This window comes from Acanthopagrus latus, chromosome 21, assembly GCF_904848185.1.
Source record: "Acanthopagrus latus isolate v.2019 chromosome 21, fAcaLat1.1, whole genome shotgun sequence".
Taxonomy (NCBI): domain Eukaryota; kingdom Metazoa; phylum Chordata; class Actinopteri; order Spariformes; family Sparidae; genus Acanthopagrus; species Acanthopagrus latus.
The window spans coordinates 21,174,322-21,190,901 of record NC_051059.1 but is presented as its reverse complement, the minus strand read 5'-3'; the positions used below and the strand labels follow the sequence as shown (position 1 = coordinate 21,190,901).

General features: G+C 44.7%; 1 protein-coding gene across 16 annotated transcripts in view; it reads left to right on the top strand.

The window, feature by feature from the left end:
• Positions 1 to 15,904, top strand: part of pax3a (paired box 3a) — a 36,771-nt gene extending 20,867 nt beyond the window's left edge. For 15 of the 16 annotated variants that reach the window (XM_037082874.1, XM_037082877.1, XM_037082873.1 and 12 more), the window contains 5 exons: positions 7,546 to 7,745; positions 8,305 to 8,470; positions 8,657 to 8,880; positions 13,499 to 13,762; positions 14,770 to 15,904. In XM_037082874.1, coding sequence (XP_036938769.1) covers positions 7,546 to 7,745; positions 8,305 to 8,470; positions 8,657 to 8,880; positions 13,499 to 13,762; positions 14,770 to 14,787 — 872 coding nt within the window. In that variant the 3' untranslated portion in view covers positions 14,788 to 15,904. The remainder of the gene's footprint in view (positions 1 to 7,545; positions 7,746 to 8,304; positions 8,471 to 8,656; positions 8,881 to 13,498; positions 13,763 to 14,769) is intronic. The other variant, XM_037082878.1, reaches the window with a different exon arrangement.
• The last annotated feature ends 676 nt before the right edge of the window (positions 15,905 to 16,580 follow it).

The following is a 16,580-nucleotide window of genomic DNA, read 5'->3' as shown; positions in this document are numbered from 1 at the left end:
ACTCTCGCAGGACCCATTTATGGCGGTGGGGGTGAAGCCGAAGAGAAAAAAAAAAGAAAAGCTCAGAAATACAAACAGTCAAAGGGATAACTTTTCTTTAAAGGGAATCCTGCAGGGCCAAATTGAATGAGCCCAGCTCTTTCAAATCTGCCATGGTGAACGCAGTCAACATGTAATAATTGGTTTCATTGAGGTGCATTCCAACAATCTGCTGCCATTCTCCTGCCTCCATTGTCCGGGGGCAGGCAAATAGCCAGAGGGACAGGAGGAATCAAGTGCTGACAAAACATGAAAGATTTAGCTGCTTTTGTCAAAGGAGCTGAGTAGGACTTTGTTTGTGTAAATAAACTGGGTTACCGGCTCCCCGTGACGCTGGCATGGATTTCGGAGTGAGGGGAAAAAATTTGGAGGGCAAGCAGAGCAGGAAGATCATATTTGTGTTTTTTTTTTTTTTTGAGAGCGAGAGAGAGAGTTTACCACATGTTAAAAAGCAAGCGCCTTGCACACACGAAGACGACGGTAGCAAACCTCCCACGCCACATCCGAGTCACATAATCCAATTTCCAAAAGTTCAAAACTTACACCCTCACGAGACGTTTAGGAACATAAACAGATACATTTCCTTTTTGCAGAAACGGAGCACGCGGCGCAATAACCCCACACGGATAGATGTTTGAATTTCTCCAACTTCTTTGTTAGGGGTCCTCGCATTTCCACGGTGAATGAGTTTGAGATTGGAGGTTTAGAGCAGAGGCAGGAGACAGAAGGCCTCAATGCAACCAGAGGAATGTCTGCTGGAGCCACATTTCCATTTTCCTCCCAGGGCTGGATAATGGAGAAATTTATATGTGGGCCTCACTCTGAGGTTTCCTGTGTTAATAGTGCTTATAATGCCGGTGTAGCCCTGTGGACTGCTGCGGAAAAAAACAAACCAGAGGTCATAATATGGTTCTGCCCCAGAGATAGATAGATAGATAGCTAGATAGCTAGCTAGATAGATAGATAGATAGATAGATAGATAGATAGATAGATAGATAGATAGATAGATAGATAGATAGATAGATAGATAGATAGATAGATCCTTTTGCTTAAGGAAAAGTAGAAATACCATAGTCTAAGAATACTCCTTTACAAGTAAAACATCACTTAAGTAAGTAAGTAAGTAAGTATTAGCTAAATTACTCAAAGTATCGAAAGTATATACTTCTAGGTAGATGAGTTGTACAGTGCATCATATCTAAAAAGTAACCAGTAACTATAAGTGTCATATAAATGTCTACAATATAAATACTCAGTTAATGTAAAAGTTGTATTTAATTACTAGTGATGGAATGTTACTAAGTATATTAACTAAAGTACTATGCTCATTTCCAGGTAATTGTACTTCCAAGGAAACAAATAATGATACAAATATTGTACTGCGCTACATTTATTTATTTATTTTTAAATTAATCAATACAATCAGCAATCAGCTAAAAAACAAAACAAAACGCTGCATCGATTGCTTGATTAAAAGTAGAAACAACATAGTCTAAAAATACTCCATTACATGTGCAAGTCCTGAATTGGGAAGTTTAAGTAAAAGTATATGCGTATTATCAGCAAATGTACTTAAAGTATCACCGATAAAAGTACTCATAATGCAAAATGACTGTTTCATAAAAGAAAACTGTAAGAGCGAGTATTTCCAAATATTATGTCAAACTTTATATACAACAGTGTAGATAAGCAGTACAGTGCCTCATGTCTAAGAAAGTAACCAGTAACTATAAGTATCAAATAAGTGTAGTGGAGTTAAAAAGCACAACATTTTAAAGTCACATGAAAAAAAAATTACTGAATAAAGCACATGTGTCAGAATAGTATTGAAGGACAGTATTTGTGTAAATCTACATAGTTGAATTTAAGTACCAATAGAAACAACACAGTCTAAAAATACTCCATTACAAGTAAAGTCCTGAATTCAAAAGTAATTTAAGTCAAACTACACAAGTATTATCAGTAAAATGTAAAACAGTAAAACTTTAAAATGCACTTAAAGTTCTCATTATGCAGGATGTCTCTTTTCAAGATGTGTAATGATAGAGATGTAAAAGTATTTCAAAGTTTGTCAGCGTGTATATTAGTGGACAGATTATGTAAACATGTAAATCTAAAAAGTAACTAGTAACTTTTGAGTGTCAAAAAATGTTGTGTGATTAAAAAGTTGGATATTTCTCTAATGAACTGAAACTAAGTGAAGTAGAAGTACAACGTAGCACAAAGTAAGTACGTCAGAGTTGTATTTAAGTACAGTACTAGAGTAAGTAGACAGACGGATAGATTACACACCCAAAACCTTTACGTTCTGTTGGCGTGATTCTCAAGTCTCCCTCTCTCTCCAAAAAGAAAAAAAAAGAAAAAGAAAAAAAAAGAAAGAAAAAATCCACACCGGCTGATCTGCAACTGAATACAGACTCTATGCTTCATTAAAGCCTCTTTCTCTGTTGGCACCCACATTGTGATCCTCCAATATTAATTCAAAGGACAATTAATGAATGCAGGCCAACTTTGAAGTAATGGGCCGGGGTCCTGCCCCGAGCCGGCCCCTCGGCGCTGATGTACTCTCCGCATTCTCCCCACTAACCCCAGAGACACTGTGAAGTGACTGAAAGAGAAGCAATGAGCAATGGAAGGTCAAGGAGAGGAGCCCCGGCAGAAAAAGAACTCTCTATTTCCTTGGAAGTATTAGCCAAGCAAAACTCTGTGATGGGGAGGATAAAGGAGCGCGAGGAGAAAAGGGTCGGGGGGCGAGGGGACTCTGCAAAGAGGAGCACAATGGGATAGTTAATTGAGTAAAGCCAGACAGTGTTGTCAATCACTTAACTTTGTTTAGCCTCAGTTTTTGTGGAGCTGTTTCGTCCAGCACATTGCACATCACGGACACGCCAGCGCAACTCCGCTGCTGTTTTGATTAATGTCTTTCTTCCCTCCTGTCTGAACAAAGAAATCCACTTCACAAAGATCAGAAAGTGTCGGATGTGTAAGATTTTAAGAAAAGTATGTTCCACGTTACAGCGTTTATTTGTCCAAACACGGGAGGTTAAAACGACAATAGAATCTGAAGGCCTGCTCGTAAAAACCGAGAGAGGTTCCCCCGTAAACTGGTGTTTTACACGTGGAATGCTGGTGATGGCTTCTCTCTCTGCCGAGTGAAGTTTTGTTGCAGGGTCGGGCGGTGAGGCCGTCTTTCGCTGCAGCGCTGCGCGGTAGCTGTGAAAAGGTCAGGGGCTAACCTCGGGTCACTTGACTGTTAAAACTATCAGGGCCCCAGGAAAAGGGAGGTTACGATAATGTTAGGGGAAGAGATGACAACTGACGGACTCCCCTGATATCAGACCGGTGAGGTGGCGTCGAGTGAAACGCCGGTTGTTTCTGAGCGAGCTGGTTAGTCTCCGTTTGACTGGAACGTGCGGCAGACTGGCCTGTTGCTTTGTCCCCCGCGTGGTTTCTTGCGCTGTTGCTTTGTCCCTTCCCCCGGGGGTGGAAATGCCACCGTGAAACTGTCACCTAACTGCACCACGGTGGAACTAAATAATAACCACCGCACACTGGGCACACATAATGGCCACTGAGGGCCATTTGTGGCTTTTTTGTCGCTGCACCAATATTAGACAGAGATACATCTTTCAAAGTCATATCGCCGGCTATTTCTTTGTCCGTTAAGTGCCAGCCTCCTGCTTGTATTCGCTTCTCCGTCCATCACATCATCATCTCCCTCGCTCTTTCTCTCTATCTGCCTCCCCCCCCCCACACCCCCACCCACCGCTCGCCTCTGTTTTCCCAGGCAGCTGCGGGTTCCTGGGGGCTCTTTAGCAAGTCAAGTGAGCAGCCCACTCGCCTCCATTTTTTTCCCCTAACTGTTAACCCCAGCTGAGCCCATAAGCTGTCAGTTAACTATTCTTCTCCCTCCAGTGCATCTGCTCGCTCTGGCTCTATATGTGGCGTGCCACTATTTTATTCAGTGGCCCACTCGCACTGTGCTCCGTGGCCTGAAAGGGCCAGATCTACTTCCCTGGGCAAATAACTAGTTCATTTGTCTCTTCTGCCCTTTGTTTTGTGTTGCGAACACATGTCACCAGCTCAATTACCTTCTCTATTAACGGCCCCTGGAGGAAGGGTTAGCCAGCCCCTAGCAAGGCAGGACTATAAACTGCCCCATATGCTCCGCTTCTCTTTCTCTTTCTCACCGAGGCTCTTCATCTCTTCCCCCTTCCTCTCAGTTCCACTTTCCGTTTTTTTTATTCCCTCCCTCTTTTCCCCGTTCTTTACTCTAATATCTGATTTCATTATCTCTCACTCTTTTCTGTCGCTCTGTCCGCCTCGTTCATTTTTTTCCGCAATTTCAAGCTACGCGTGTGAATTTGTGCACACGTACGTGTGTGTGTGTGTGTGTCTGGGCACGTCTCTTTATATTAACGTCTGTGGAGCGGATGGGAGGGGGATGAATGCTTGGCAAGGCGAGGCCCTGCCGACGTAGACTATGAGGATAAACAAGAGCAGTCTTTATTCCCACAGTTGGAGTCCTCTCTTGTTTTTTTCAGTTTTTTTGTTCGGGCCTGTTTGAGGCTGCACTGCTGCAGGTGAAGCTAATAAGAGTGGACGTTCCTCAGGTTCACATCTGTGACCCTCTGGAGTTTATCTTCCCTGCCTGTCAGTCTCGTCTTTTGATTGATAAATGTTTCTGTTTACCTCGAGTGCTCCTTTGTCCTGCTGATGTTTGAGTGCGTGTGCAAAAAAAAAAAAACAAAACACCTGTAAATTCACTTACTCAGTTTCAGTCTGCTCAGAAAGAGGAACCTGTTGAATTCACTTGTTGAATCCAAAACCTTCCTAACTTACATAAATGCGCCACTTTGCTATCCAAACCACCTTGTTTTTGATTTATCAACCTACATCTTGCTTTGTTTTGAAAGCTCTGTTTCATGAATGATTCTGCAGCAGCCCCCAATTTCCACTTGAGGGATAATAATCTATCTTTTTATTAAGACTCTTGTCGGAGCCGCAGCCAAACTGTGAGCGGCTATGGAGTATTTTCAGCTCCCTGGTGCTTTAGCTGCAGCGTAAAATTTGATTTGGGTGTTTAAGTAAGGAGGTCGAGGCCTCCCTTTTGTGTGTTTAGTATCCTCCTCTGCCGTTTGTTGCGGGGAATGTGTGGGAACAACCCTCTCGCCGTCAGCGTGCCTTAAAATCGATCCATGGCGGCGTTAAAGAGCCGTATTTATAGATGTCACAGACGTGGCTGCAGCAGCGGGGGGAAAAAGAGAGGAGTGAAGTGAATGGATGAGATGGAAGGGACAGGTCCAACTTTTTTAAGAATGAGCAGCACCCCCGTTTCTCCTCGGCTTCCCCCAGCATCCTCTTCAGGTGCCTTCAGCCTCCCATCTCCTCTCCATGTCAACCTCTTCAACTGCCCCATCCCCCCGGCTCTGTGCCCCTCAGGCCGTGGAGGGAGGGGATGAAGGGGTGCTCCCCTGCTGTGCCCCTCCACAGCCCCCAGTGGCCCTTCTCTGGACCCCTTTGTGCCCCCGCCTCCCTTCTCCCTCCCACCCTTCATTCCCCCACTCAGCCCCTGGCCCTACAGCCCCCATCTCACCCTACAGCAGCCCCCCCCTCACTCCCCTGCTGGGCAGGTGACAGGCCCCTGAATGCGGGCCCGGGCGTCCCTGATGGCTCCTACAGATGGAGCGTGGTAATCGGCCCAATAGAGCCCTGCCACAGGCTTTTCCCTGCTAAGATACAAAGGCTTGGCCACATCACTTCCAAAAAAAAAAAAAAAAAAAAAGACAGAGTGAGGAGAGAGGAAGAGAGCAAAAGAGAAAGTGCAAGCCAGAGGATGACAAAAGCAACACTGTCATTTGCCATTAAGAGAGCGTCTGTGACGGAGTGTTTTCTCTGTAGTTACTAATAATAAAAACGGGGAGGGGGAAAAAAAAGAGAGGGAAAGACAGAAATAAAGGGGGCGAAGGAGGAGAGATCCACCCCCACCCTGCAGTTAACATGAGTTACAGTGCCGATGGGGAGCTTTCTCCTCACGGAGGAGTTTTATGAGCTCCCCTTCCCTACCTCAAGAATCTTTTCGTTTCTGCGCCGTCACTGCTTCTCAGTCTTCTTCATTCTTTCTCTGTTTACTCCGACTTTAAAACGGTAATGCAGTTGCATGTTACCTAGCTTGTAGTCTACTCCTATGCTAGCTCCCTAATCCCAGCAGTATTGATGTTTATAGGAAAAGTATCACGTTGTATTCTCACGCTGTGTGGCCCTCTCCGTACGCCTGTTGTGTTATAAAAAAAAAAAAAAGAAATTGTTTTGGTCCGACTGCTCTCGGGCCACATCCTCGCCTAAACAAACCACATCCAAAACTCACAGTGCACGTTCCAGGAGTGTTTGAGCATTCGGCCAATCCTCCGTGAGCCCTGTGTGCCAGCATGGCGCCCTCGGTTCAGATGTAATAAAGAGCTCTTCTCAGTGGCATCAGAATCTTGTGTGTGCCGGCGGTCCCGGAGCACAGCAGCATTCCCAGGCAGCAAATCCGTGTGTAATGCCTGGTCAGACGCACACTGGCAACCGGCACAAACATTTCCTGCTTGGCTCAGGAGGCTCCAGAGGCAAGGGGAGATTCCTGCTACCCCCCCCCCACTCCATGTCTGACTTGGCACTTTTTAATTAAAGCTTTAAATCTGGAGGGCAGAGGCAGAATGAGCCGTCCGGGGAGACAGAAGCTGAGGCCCTTTCTGTCGTGTACACCTGCTTATTTATTCTCTCCAAGTTTAGGTGTTTGTGGGAAAGGTGCAGTGAACCTTCCTCGAGGTCTCCTTCGGGTGGATTTGGGAGTGGATTCTGACTCTTTCTGTCTTGTGTCCATCTGTGTTTGACACATTGTCATGGACGGCGTTCATTGAGCAGGCCCGAGATGCAGCAGATGCGTGCTGGTGCATACGATGCATGAGATGGGGGGACTGTGGACACGTAATGGTGCACAAAGGCAGGCTGTCACGCTAGTTTGTGGCGCCTAATCATTATTTAATAGATGGGCAACCCCCCCACCCCGAAATGCAGCAATGGCCCTCTGTCTCCAGTCTCAGGCCTTCATTGATTCCCTTCTTCTGCTGAATTAGATCCCAATAGCTGTCTCCCACTTGAACAGTCGCTCTCTCTCCTGCCCTCAACCGAACAAACAGATTAAGAAGCACCTGCGAAAAGGCTGCCTGCTCTTCACTATGGGACCCTATCGACGTAGCGCACAGCATGGCTAAGACCGGGAGAGACACAGTGTCCCAGGGAATAGATGCCCCAGAGGGATCTAGTCCTCTTTAATCCGTGTTCAAGCAGCTTCTGGCTTTTGATCCCCTCAGGAACCACTGAGGAGTTTAAGGCAGCAGGAGGACACAATCTAAAGTTGCTCTGTACCATGTGTTGCACTCAGCATAATCTGTCTATTGTGGCCCAAGCTTTAGTATTTACCCCAGAGTTTTTTTTTTTCTGTTTTTGTTTGTGCCCTTCCAGCCAGCCACTCGGACGAGGCCTCCGACGTGGACTCCGAGCCGGGCCTGCCCCTGAAGCGGAAGCAGCGCCGCAGCCGGACCACCTTCACGGCGGAGCAGCTGGAGGAGCTGGAGAGGGCCTTCGAGCGCACGCACTACCCCGACATCTACACACGGGAGGAGCTGGCTCAGAGGGCCAAACTGACGGAGGCTCGAGTTCAGGTTAGACACGCGCCACGCCGACACACTCTTGTGTTGATGTGTTGGCCTGTCATGGATATGTGTCATGTGGGGGGCGTTAAATTGCCTTGGGATGTTGCCACACATTCCTTACAGCTATTAGACATTAGACATGTGTCCCTCCTCATGTCTCACCCCCCTCCACCAAATGTACACTGAGCCCACTGTGTATGAAGACAGATTGTCATTTTTGTCAGACTGTCTGTGTAAAGATCCCCCCAAAAATAGATGCCTGATTTAGATAGTGTGCTAATATCGGCTTTACCAGCTGTGAGAGCCCTCTGGCGTTTGCCTCTGAACTCGGTGACTTGCAGTAGCACACAAAGATGTAATGTCTGTGGTTTCACTGCACGCGCCAGATGTTAAGATCTCTATCAGTTCAGCTCCTTGTAATGGGAGGCCTCGCACACACAGCACATAAAATTCACAGGCACACACACACTCTGGCAAATATAGATGACCGTAAACTGAATGTGTGCTACAATTCAACTTATTCCATTCAATAGGCAGATGAATCAACACTCTTTTTTCCGGCTTCCAGGTGTGGTTCAGCAACAGGAGGGCCCGGTGGAGGAAGCAAGCAGGGGCCAGTCAACTGATGGCGTTTAATCACCTCATCCCCGGTGGTTTCCCTCCGTCAGCTATGTCAGGCCTGCAGCCCTATCAGCTGTCTGACAGCCCCTACACCCCAACTTCTATAGCTCAAGGTGGGTTCAGACAAATATTCATGCTTCAGGATGTTTACAGTCACTTTGGTTGTACAAGAAATCCTTTGGCAACACTAAATAAATAAACGTAAGGCATATAGGTATAAAAAAGTATCCTTTAGTTTTCTAGCAATAAGGGCTTAAAACAAACATACTGGATTTGAAGCAGCATTGTTTTATTCCCAGCAGTGTCCGAGCAGCCCAGTACAGTCCACAGACCGCAGCCCCTGCCCCCCACCTCCGTGCACCAGAGTGGGCTCAGCTCGTCAGCGGCCCCTCAGGATGGAAGCTCTGCGTACTGCCTGTCTTCTGGACGTCACGGCTTCTCAGGATACTCAGACAGCTTCGTGGCCCCGACGGGACACAGCAACGCCGTCAACCCCGCCATCAGCAACGGCCTCTCACCACAGGTTCGTCTCCACCTCCAGTGTTAGCAAAACCTACAAATATCAGCAAAACCCCACACATATGTTGTCATACTAGGAAACAGGACACCAAGTGCACCATATGGATGGATAATGACAAACACACACACACACTCCGACCTCCGAGGTGTCATTGAGGTGACATTGATGAAAACCTTGTTAGGCTCGAAAACACGGTAGCTTTTCATTTCTGTTTATTTCGACGGGCTGTTTGATGAATTTGAAATGTGGCAAACGTCAGTCTTTGGGGAGGGAAGAAGGACCAGACATGAGGACGGATGTATGGATGTCGGATGATGACACAAATCAAAACTGAAAAGACAATTATGGTCGATTACACAGTCATCAGTGTCCATCAGTGGCTCCCTACCGGCCCAGAAGATGGACTAACAGGCGGAAAACGAGCTTTTAACCGCCACAAAGGGTGGCCGGCCCACATGCAATGCATGCTGGGTACTAATTCCCATGAGAGAGAATCTCAGACTCCTGTCAGGCACTGATAAAAAACTGCCTCAGGCAGGTTTGTTACTGTGTGAGCGCCTGAGGATGTATGTATATTGAAAAAGAGAAGATCTTTGTTGTGGCTGCCAGGGTGCACGGTCAGGAAGTGGTAGGTGGCACCATTGTGGCTGAAGGTATAATTGACTGCTTTGATATGTGACAGGAATCTGAATCCTCAAGGACCAGCCCCATTTACTTTCAAAACGTTATTCTGTAACAGATAACATTATGGAGAGAAACACATCAGCTGCACATCAGTGGTCCACAGTTTGAATCTTCTTTCATTATGAACTTTAAGAACTTCGTGTGCTGTGCAGAAACCTGCCCCGCGTAACCGAGTGCGCGGCTGTGGCGCGAGTTCACACACCCACAGGGTCAGCGAGTGACTTAAACTCCAATAAAGAGGCCAAAGGTGGCGTGGCCTTGTGGATGGTTTCAGCATTAACCTTAGCGGGGCAGCTCCGTACAGAATGGACACCTCATCTCGTGCCTGGAATGTTTTCTCAGTCTGGAATTGCAATCACGGAACGTTCCAGTGTCTTAATTGATTGGAATGAAGTAATCTATCCCCTTGTAACATAGTGTGTAATTTATGCAAATGACTCACTTTGTTGGCTAATTTGTTTTAATTCATGTAGTCATTGCAGCTGTTTGAATGTATATTGCGATACAGTTTTTCTCCATTTCGGATGAGGATAGAATTAATTCCCTGGTTTTAACTTAATAAGAGGGAGGAAATGAGAATTGATTAAATTCTGTGACATTGATAGTTAATACATGAAGACCTCTCTGCACTTAGAAAACTTTGCCGCTTCAATTTTCTCGGATAGCCACGCAGCTTGGTCCGTTTTGTATTAAATCCTCCCTGGAATTGCCTGGTTATCCGAACTCTGGATCTGTCTATAAAAGTTGCTCCGCGCTATCTACTCTTCTGTATCCGTCAGAGGATTCAGAGGTTCAGGCAACTCCAGATATGGTCACATTAGAGCGGCGTGGAGTTTTGATATGGATAAGGTTTACTTTAGATAGGTGATATTGTTGTCTGAGCAGTTAGCTCTGTATTCGGAGCTTCAGTCGGCCCAGTGGTTTCCCCGTGGTGCGGGATCTGTGGCGTCTCACTGCTGATCTGGTGCATACCAAAGGAACCCTTTCTCACCATGGAAGCGAGCGGCCGGGATTTGCACCCCCCCGAGACCTAATCCCCGGAACAACCTCAAAACAGACACCATCGGGGAAACTGGCTGCCGTTTTTAGTTGCAGACGGTGAGTGCAATGGATGCATGAGCGCGTAGATAGACACAGGGCGTCTGGCAGAAACAAATACGACCAAAACTTTACGCTTTAGCAATGCATTACAGCTCAGTGATGTCATGTAAAAGTGTGATAATAAAGAGGTAATAATTGAGTAATAAACTAATTATTATGTGATTACCAGGTAATAAGTTAGGAATAACAATGGGTTAATCTCAGTAACATTAGACCTTACTTAAACAGGGTAATATGTGAACAAAAACAAAGGGCAGTAATGATTATAAACATATAAATGATTAAAAACATTGAAAGAAAGTGATGGAAGAAATCCCTTTGACTTGTGTAAAATGTAAAATTTGTACACGGCATAAACAGTATCAGGTTTTTTTTTTTTAAAAAATTGTATAATCAGGTAATTTAGCCTTCCTTAGCTGTGTTACATTACCTTCATTTCAATTTTCAGTACTTCCACTCCACCCATTTTGGAGACTTTTTTTTTTTTTTACCCCACTTATAATAAATTTAGCTACTTGTTACTTTGCAGATTCTGCTGAATTAAAGCCGGCGAAGCACATTTAAAAAAAAAAAAAAAAAAATCGTCAATGTAAATATATGTTCAATTTACTTTTACTTGTAATTGTAATATTTAAGTACACTTAATAGCAGATATGTTCAGTACTATTTGTCTTTTTGACTTTTAGTTTTACCAAAGCAATATTCTAACACAACAACAACATCTTTACTCTCACTCAAGTATGGCTGAAAGTCACAGCGCGCCTATATTATAGTCAAAAATATAATATGTCGACTTTATTAGGGTAATTACCCCTTTAACGTCATCATGTTTAATCTTAATATTGCATTTGTATTGTTAACAGGTGTTACTAAAATAACATTACTGATATAATTCTATATTTAAATATATTTTCCGATAATAACCCTTTGTTAGTGGCCTGTTGTATATGTTATAGTGTAACATTACACCAAAATACCCACTGGTAATACCAAGTTATTACCTTGTTAATGATTTAGGTAATTACATGGTATTACTTAATAATTGCCTCTTTATTAACAAACTTTATTACTGAGCTGTGATGTTAAAGGCTTCCACAAGTTCTTCTGACACTTCAAGCAGAGGAAACACTTAAAACAGCGTGAAGCTTTGTGGATCGTTTATTTTCGTGGCGTCTCAAACGTATAAATGCTCAAACTTTGGCGGACTCTGTGTGCAGTGGGTGTTTGTATTTGACAGTCTATCACCCATCCTTAGCAGCGAGAGAAATAGTGCTTCAGTGGTAGGCCGCATTGATGTGTTTGTCAGATGTGTGAGGTCAGATCACTTTGACAGACCGGCTGTAAATTACATACATTACAGAGTGTGTGTACATGCAAGTATGTGTGTGTGTGTGTGTGTGTGTGTGTGTGTGTGTGTGTGTGTGTGTGCCAGCTGGCTGTCAGTCGCATCTCTCCGGGATGTTTTAAAGTGTGTGTTTGGTTCCGTGTTCTGCTTCAGCTCTATTTTTCTCCTACATGGTCTGTAACTCTTGTTCGCTCCTCAACTTCGCTTTTTTTTTTTTTTTTTTGAGACGTTTTCATGACTTTGCTTCTCACGCAAACCCCTTTAACGTGCAGCTGTTCGCGATGTATCACTGATACCCCTACAGCCCTGACATCAGAGCAAAAAATGCTTATATTACACACACACACACACACACACACACACACACACACACACACACACACACACACACCTACGGTTAAACACACAACCCCACACGTAGGAGAGGTAGCGCTTACACACATACACAAACACAACCGGCTCTCCTTCGTTCCCACGTACCCTTTGGCCTCCTCACCCCGGCCCCACAAGGACACGGTGATTTTAGGGCATCAAGAGAACGCGAGAGGGGAGAAGAGACAGTGAGAGAGGGCACGTAATCCGTTTGAATCCTACCCTGAAACACATCACGTTCTCAAAAACACCGAGTTTTGGTATTGCTCTCACGTTGGGATCGGCCCATGTCATGATAAGCAAGTGGAAAAAAATATAAAAAATATCCTCTCCGTGCATACGTTCGACAGGATAACTCCAACAAATAACAATGGCTGGCTAAATTGTTGACCTTTTCAGCCCCTCAATCAGTCAAGCAAAGCAAAAGGGAAACCACATGTGCGAGGGAAGCCAGTAATAATGTTTTTCTGACATGAACAAGGAGAGAGACGCACACCGGAGCCCACCTGAGTAGAGTGGAAAAGTTAATCAACTGGTGTAAAAAGAAATCTATTTTAAGTGAATGAACTGGCTTTGTATTTTTCTTTTTTTAATGGGGAAGTTAAAGTAAAGTGGGACCAATTTACCTTGAGATATATTTAATGCACATTTTTTATGGTGTGACTAGAAAAGAAAGACAATCTAAGGACAGCTCTCCAATTGGACTTTTTCACATTTCCACATAGACATTTTGGGTAAAACACCGCTCGTCAGATGCATTCTGTTTTACACATTTGTCAGTCTTGCCCCAAACTTTGTTTTATATCATTAAAGTCAAATTTGGAGCCGTTCTTCTCTGGGTCACGTTACTTGTCCCACACCTACACTGTAAATTTGACTTTACTTAAAAAAAGAGTCGGGGGAAACAGATTACCTCAGAACAGCTTCAAATTATTAGTCTCCTTCACTTGGTCATTTTGGTTTCCTCAGTTCCCCAGTGAGATCTTTGTGGTTCGATCTTGACTTGAGCTTGTCGTGTCTTCCTCCAACAGCAACAAAAAATCTTCATATTTGTGTCTTTCCTTCTTTATCCTCTTCTCTTGTAATAACCCAGTTTTCCTCCATGTTCCCCCCTCCCAGGTGATGGGCCTATTGAACCCAGGTGGAGTGTCACATCAGTCCCAGAGTGACTTTGCCCTCTCCCCGCTGACCGGAGGCCTGGAGCCCAACGGTGGCATGGCCGCCAGCTGTCACGGCTCCCAGCGCCTGGAGGCTCTCCCGGGCCTGACCAGTATGCCCACCCTGCCTAGCACCCAGTCTTACTGCCCACCTTCCTACACCTCCCCGGCCTACGCCATGGACCACCATCCATCCTACCAGTACGGACAGTACAGTCAGAGCAAGGTGAGCTTGAAATACACTGTTTACTTAACTGGTATTTAAAGACTTTACTGAATTTAAATGATCTCTAATTTATTGGAGGTTATGTTCCTCCTCTGACCCCTGACTTAGTTTATATTTTCAGACCCACGTTAATTTTGCGGACTCCTCTGATGAGCGAGCTTCTCAACTCACCCCGCGCTGTGCTGAAATTACGGAGCGCGCTCCTGGCCAGGTTACCTCAGTTTACATTACCATCATCTGCCTGGCCACGTGGCCGGGCCTTATCCCATCACGCGCATTTTTTTTTTTTTCCCGCTCGCTGTCCTTTCGTGACCTCGTGTGATGAGCTGTGCCCATCAAACCCTCAGCGCGGCTCACCTAGCCATGTAATGACCCCTGTGTAACAGAGATAGCTGCCCAAATGAAGGGAGCCACTTCCCAAAGCGTGTTTGACAGGAGGGAGGGGTCGCGGCGGTGTGTAGCTGGGGCTGATCTGAGGTACACTACCACATGTTGACTGGCCCATCAGTGGCAACATCTTGATGTCATTAATTTAGCCGGTGCTGGGAGAGCCCGCTTGTAGCTATTGGGGGTTTGTGTGCGTATGTGAGCACAGGCACATATATGTGTGTGTGTGTATAAAAGGGGCTGTTTAACAGGGGGTGATTATGGCCCTTGGCAGGCCCGGATTAGAACCAGGTGTCCCACTGGAGGTCAGATTTAAAGTTGTTATTGATCAGTGGAGCAGAGCCAGAAATCCAGGCTCAGGCCCGGTCTCGGGCTAGTTTTACCGACCACAGTGGGTTCAAAGAACGTCTGAGAAGATTCCCAAAGCTCTTCACCTGTTCTTTCAGTTTTATTATCTAACCTAGGACCCCAGTTTTCAGTCTCACCTGCTCTCATCTCCTCTTAAACACCTCTTTCACCTCTCATTTAACTTCCCATGTCACACTTTTGTTGACCATCAGGGGATTCAAAGCTGAGGAGTCTTACTAACCCTCCTCCTCTTTTTTTCTTGTTCTCCTCAGGTGCCTTTCATTATATGAAGCCCCCAACACGGCCGGAACAGGAGGCTTCCCAGCCGGTCTGACATTCATCGCCAGAGACAAACACTCCTAGCCCTGAGGACAGCGACAGAGAATTTGAGCGAGTGAAGGGGTGGAAGTTTTTTCTCCCTCAGCAAAGGGGGAACCAGTTCAGACGGAGGTGTAGTGATGGTGATGGAGGGGGTTTGACCGGAATAATTAGGACCAAAAGGCGCAGCCTCTCCTGTTACCTGGCAGTAGCTTTGCTTGTGCGTCACGTCATGCTCCAAGGACCAAGCCCGGTTCGTTCGTCCACGCTCAAAGAGGAAAAGGAGCGGGGTGGGGAAGGGGCAGTAAATACATTCAAGATTGTGTATTTGATTTTTTTTGTAATAAGCGGCAGAGATGCAAGTTGAGGCGGACTCGGCGAGCCCACCCCCCCACGTGCTTCACTTCATCATGGTGTCTTAGGAAAATAATATTTACTGTACATCGATGTGATTCTTGTGTGAGACGTTGGAGATGAAAAAAAAAATGCGACTACAGCGGGGAGAACCAGCAGAAAAAGGCGGAGTGGAGTCATAGCGAAACCACTGCAACCCAAAGAAAGTGCAATACATTCATACCTCATGTGATGTAAATTAACACGGATCGAATGCCCCCTGATTATACCCTCTGTCTTTCTAATGTCACTAATACTGGGTCGTGTGCATTGATCAATCAGGGGAAATCATCGAGCGATGACGAAAATAGCGAGCGTAGTCGTGATGTCATGAAGCCAAAAAATTCTCTGCCAGTGAATACATTATTCAGTTGGACAGTTAATTTTAAATTGTTTTTTTTTTTTTGTTGTTTTTTTGCATGTAGTAAATTAGTTTCTCACCACAAACATGCAAACTTTAGTTCCATTTTATTATTTATTTAGTGTTGTTAAAGTGTTCTGTCTCCTCTGTGCGTCTTGTATTGAGCGCCACCGGGTGCTTAAGTAAGTCTTACACAATGTTCATTATACATGTTTTTTTTTTCTTTTTGTATAATTTCATTTACATTGGCATAAAAAAATGATTTTGTTGTAAGGAGTTTTGTGTACAATACAGCACTATTTACTATTTATAATAAACTGTATAAAAATGTAGAACGTTTGGACTGAGTGGGTGTCGTGTTGTGTTTAATGGGATAGCTGCAGTTGAGGCTTCGTGTCCTCAAGTTCCTTAAAATGTGTTTCTGACCATGTGTGTGTGAAGAGAATCACTTCAATATCACTCAAGTACAAGTAAAAGTACTGGCATTAAATACTACTAAATTAAAAAGACAAAGTCTTCTTTCTCAAGGCGTTGCATGTTTAATGCATTATTGATAGCAGGCATTCAATCAAACAGGTTTCTGTTATTATTATTTTTTTTAATCTTCAGTCTTGATTACTCCTGCGCTGTTCTGCTCGGTGTTCACGGGCGCCTCTCCAAACCTGCTTCAGGGTTTTGTGTTTGTGTTCCTTAGGTCAGGATCTCCATTTCCTCCTTTGTGATTAAACAGCCTAACTGGCAGCAAAATGCAGATGAAAGTTAAGATATTAATACAAATTGTACTCAGCAGCCTTTTATGATTTCAAAAATAACTAAGTAGATCACATGGTGTACGAGTAACAGTAAAAATTATTTATTTGAATAACTGTAACTTGAGTAGCTTTAAGTAGTTACTTCCTTCCCTGGCTCCTGAGGTGTTAACACGCTATAATTAAAAGCTTAAAGTCATTTTTGGCCAAATAAAGTACTTTAAGTACAAAAATTGCAATCAGTAGAGTGCAAACCTCCCTC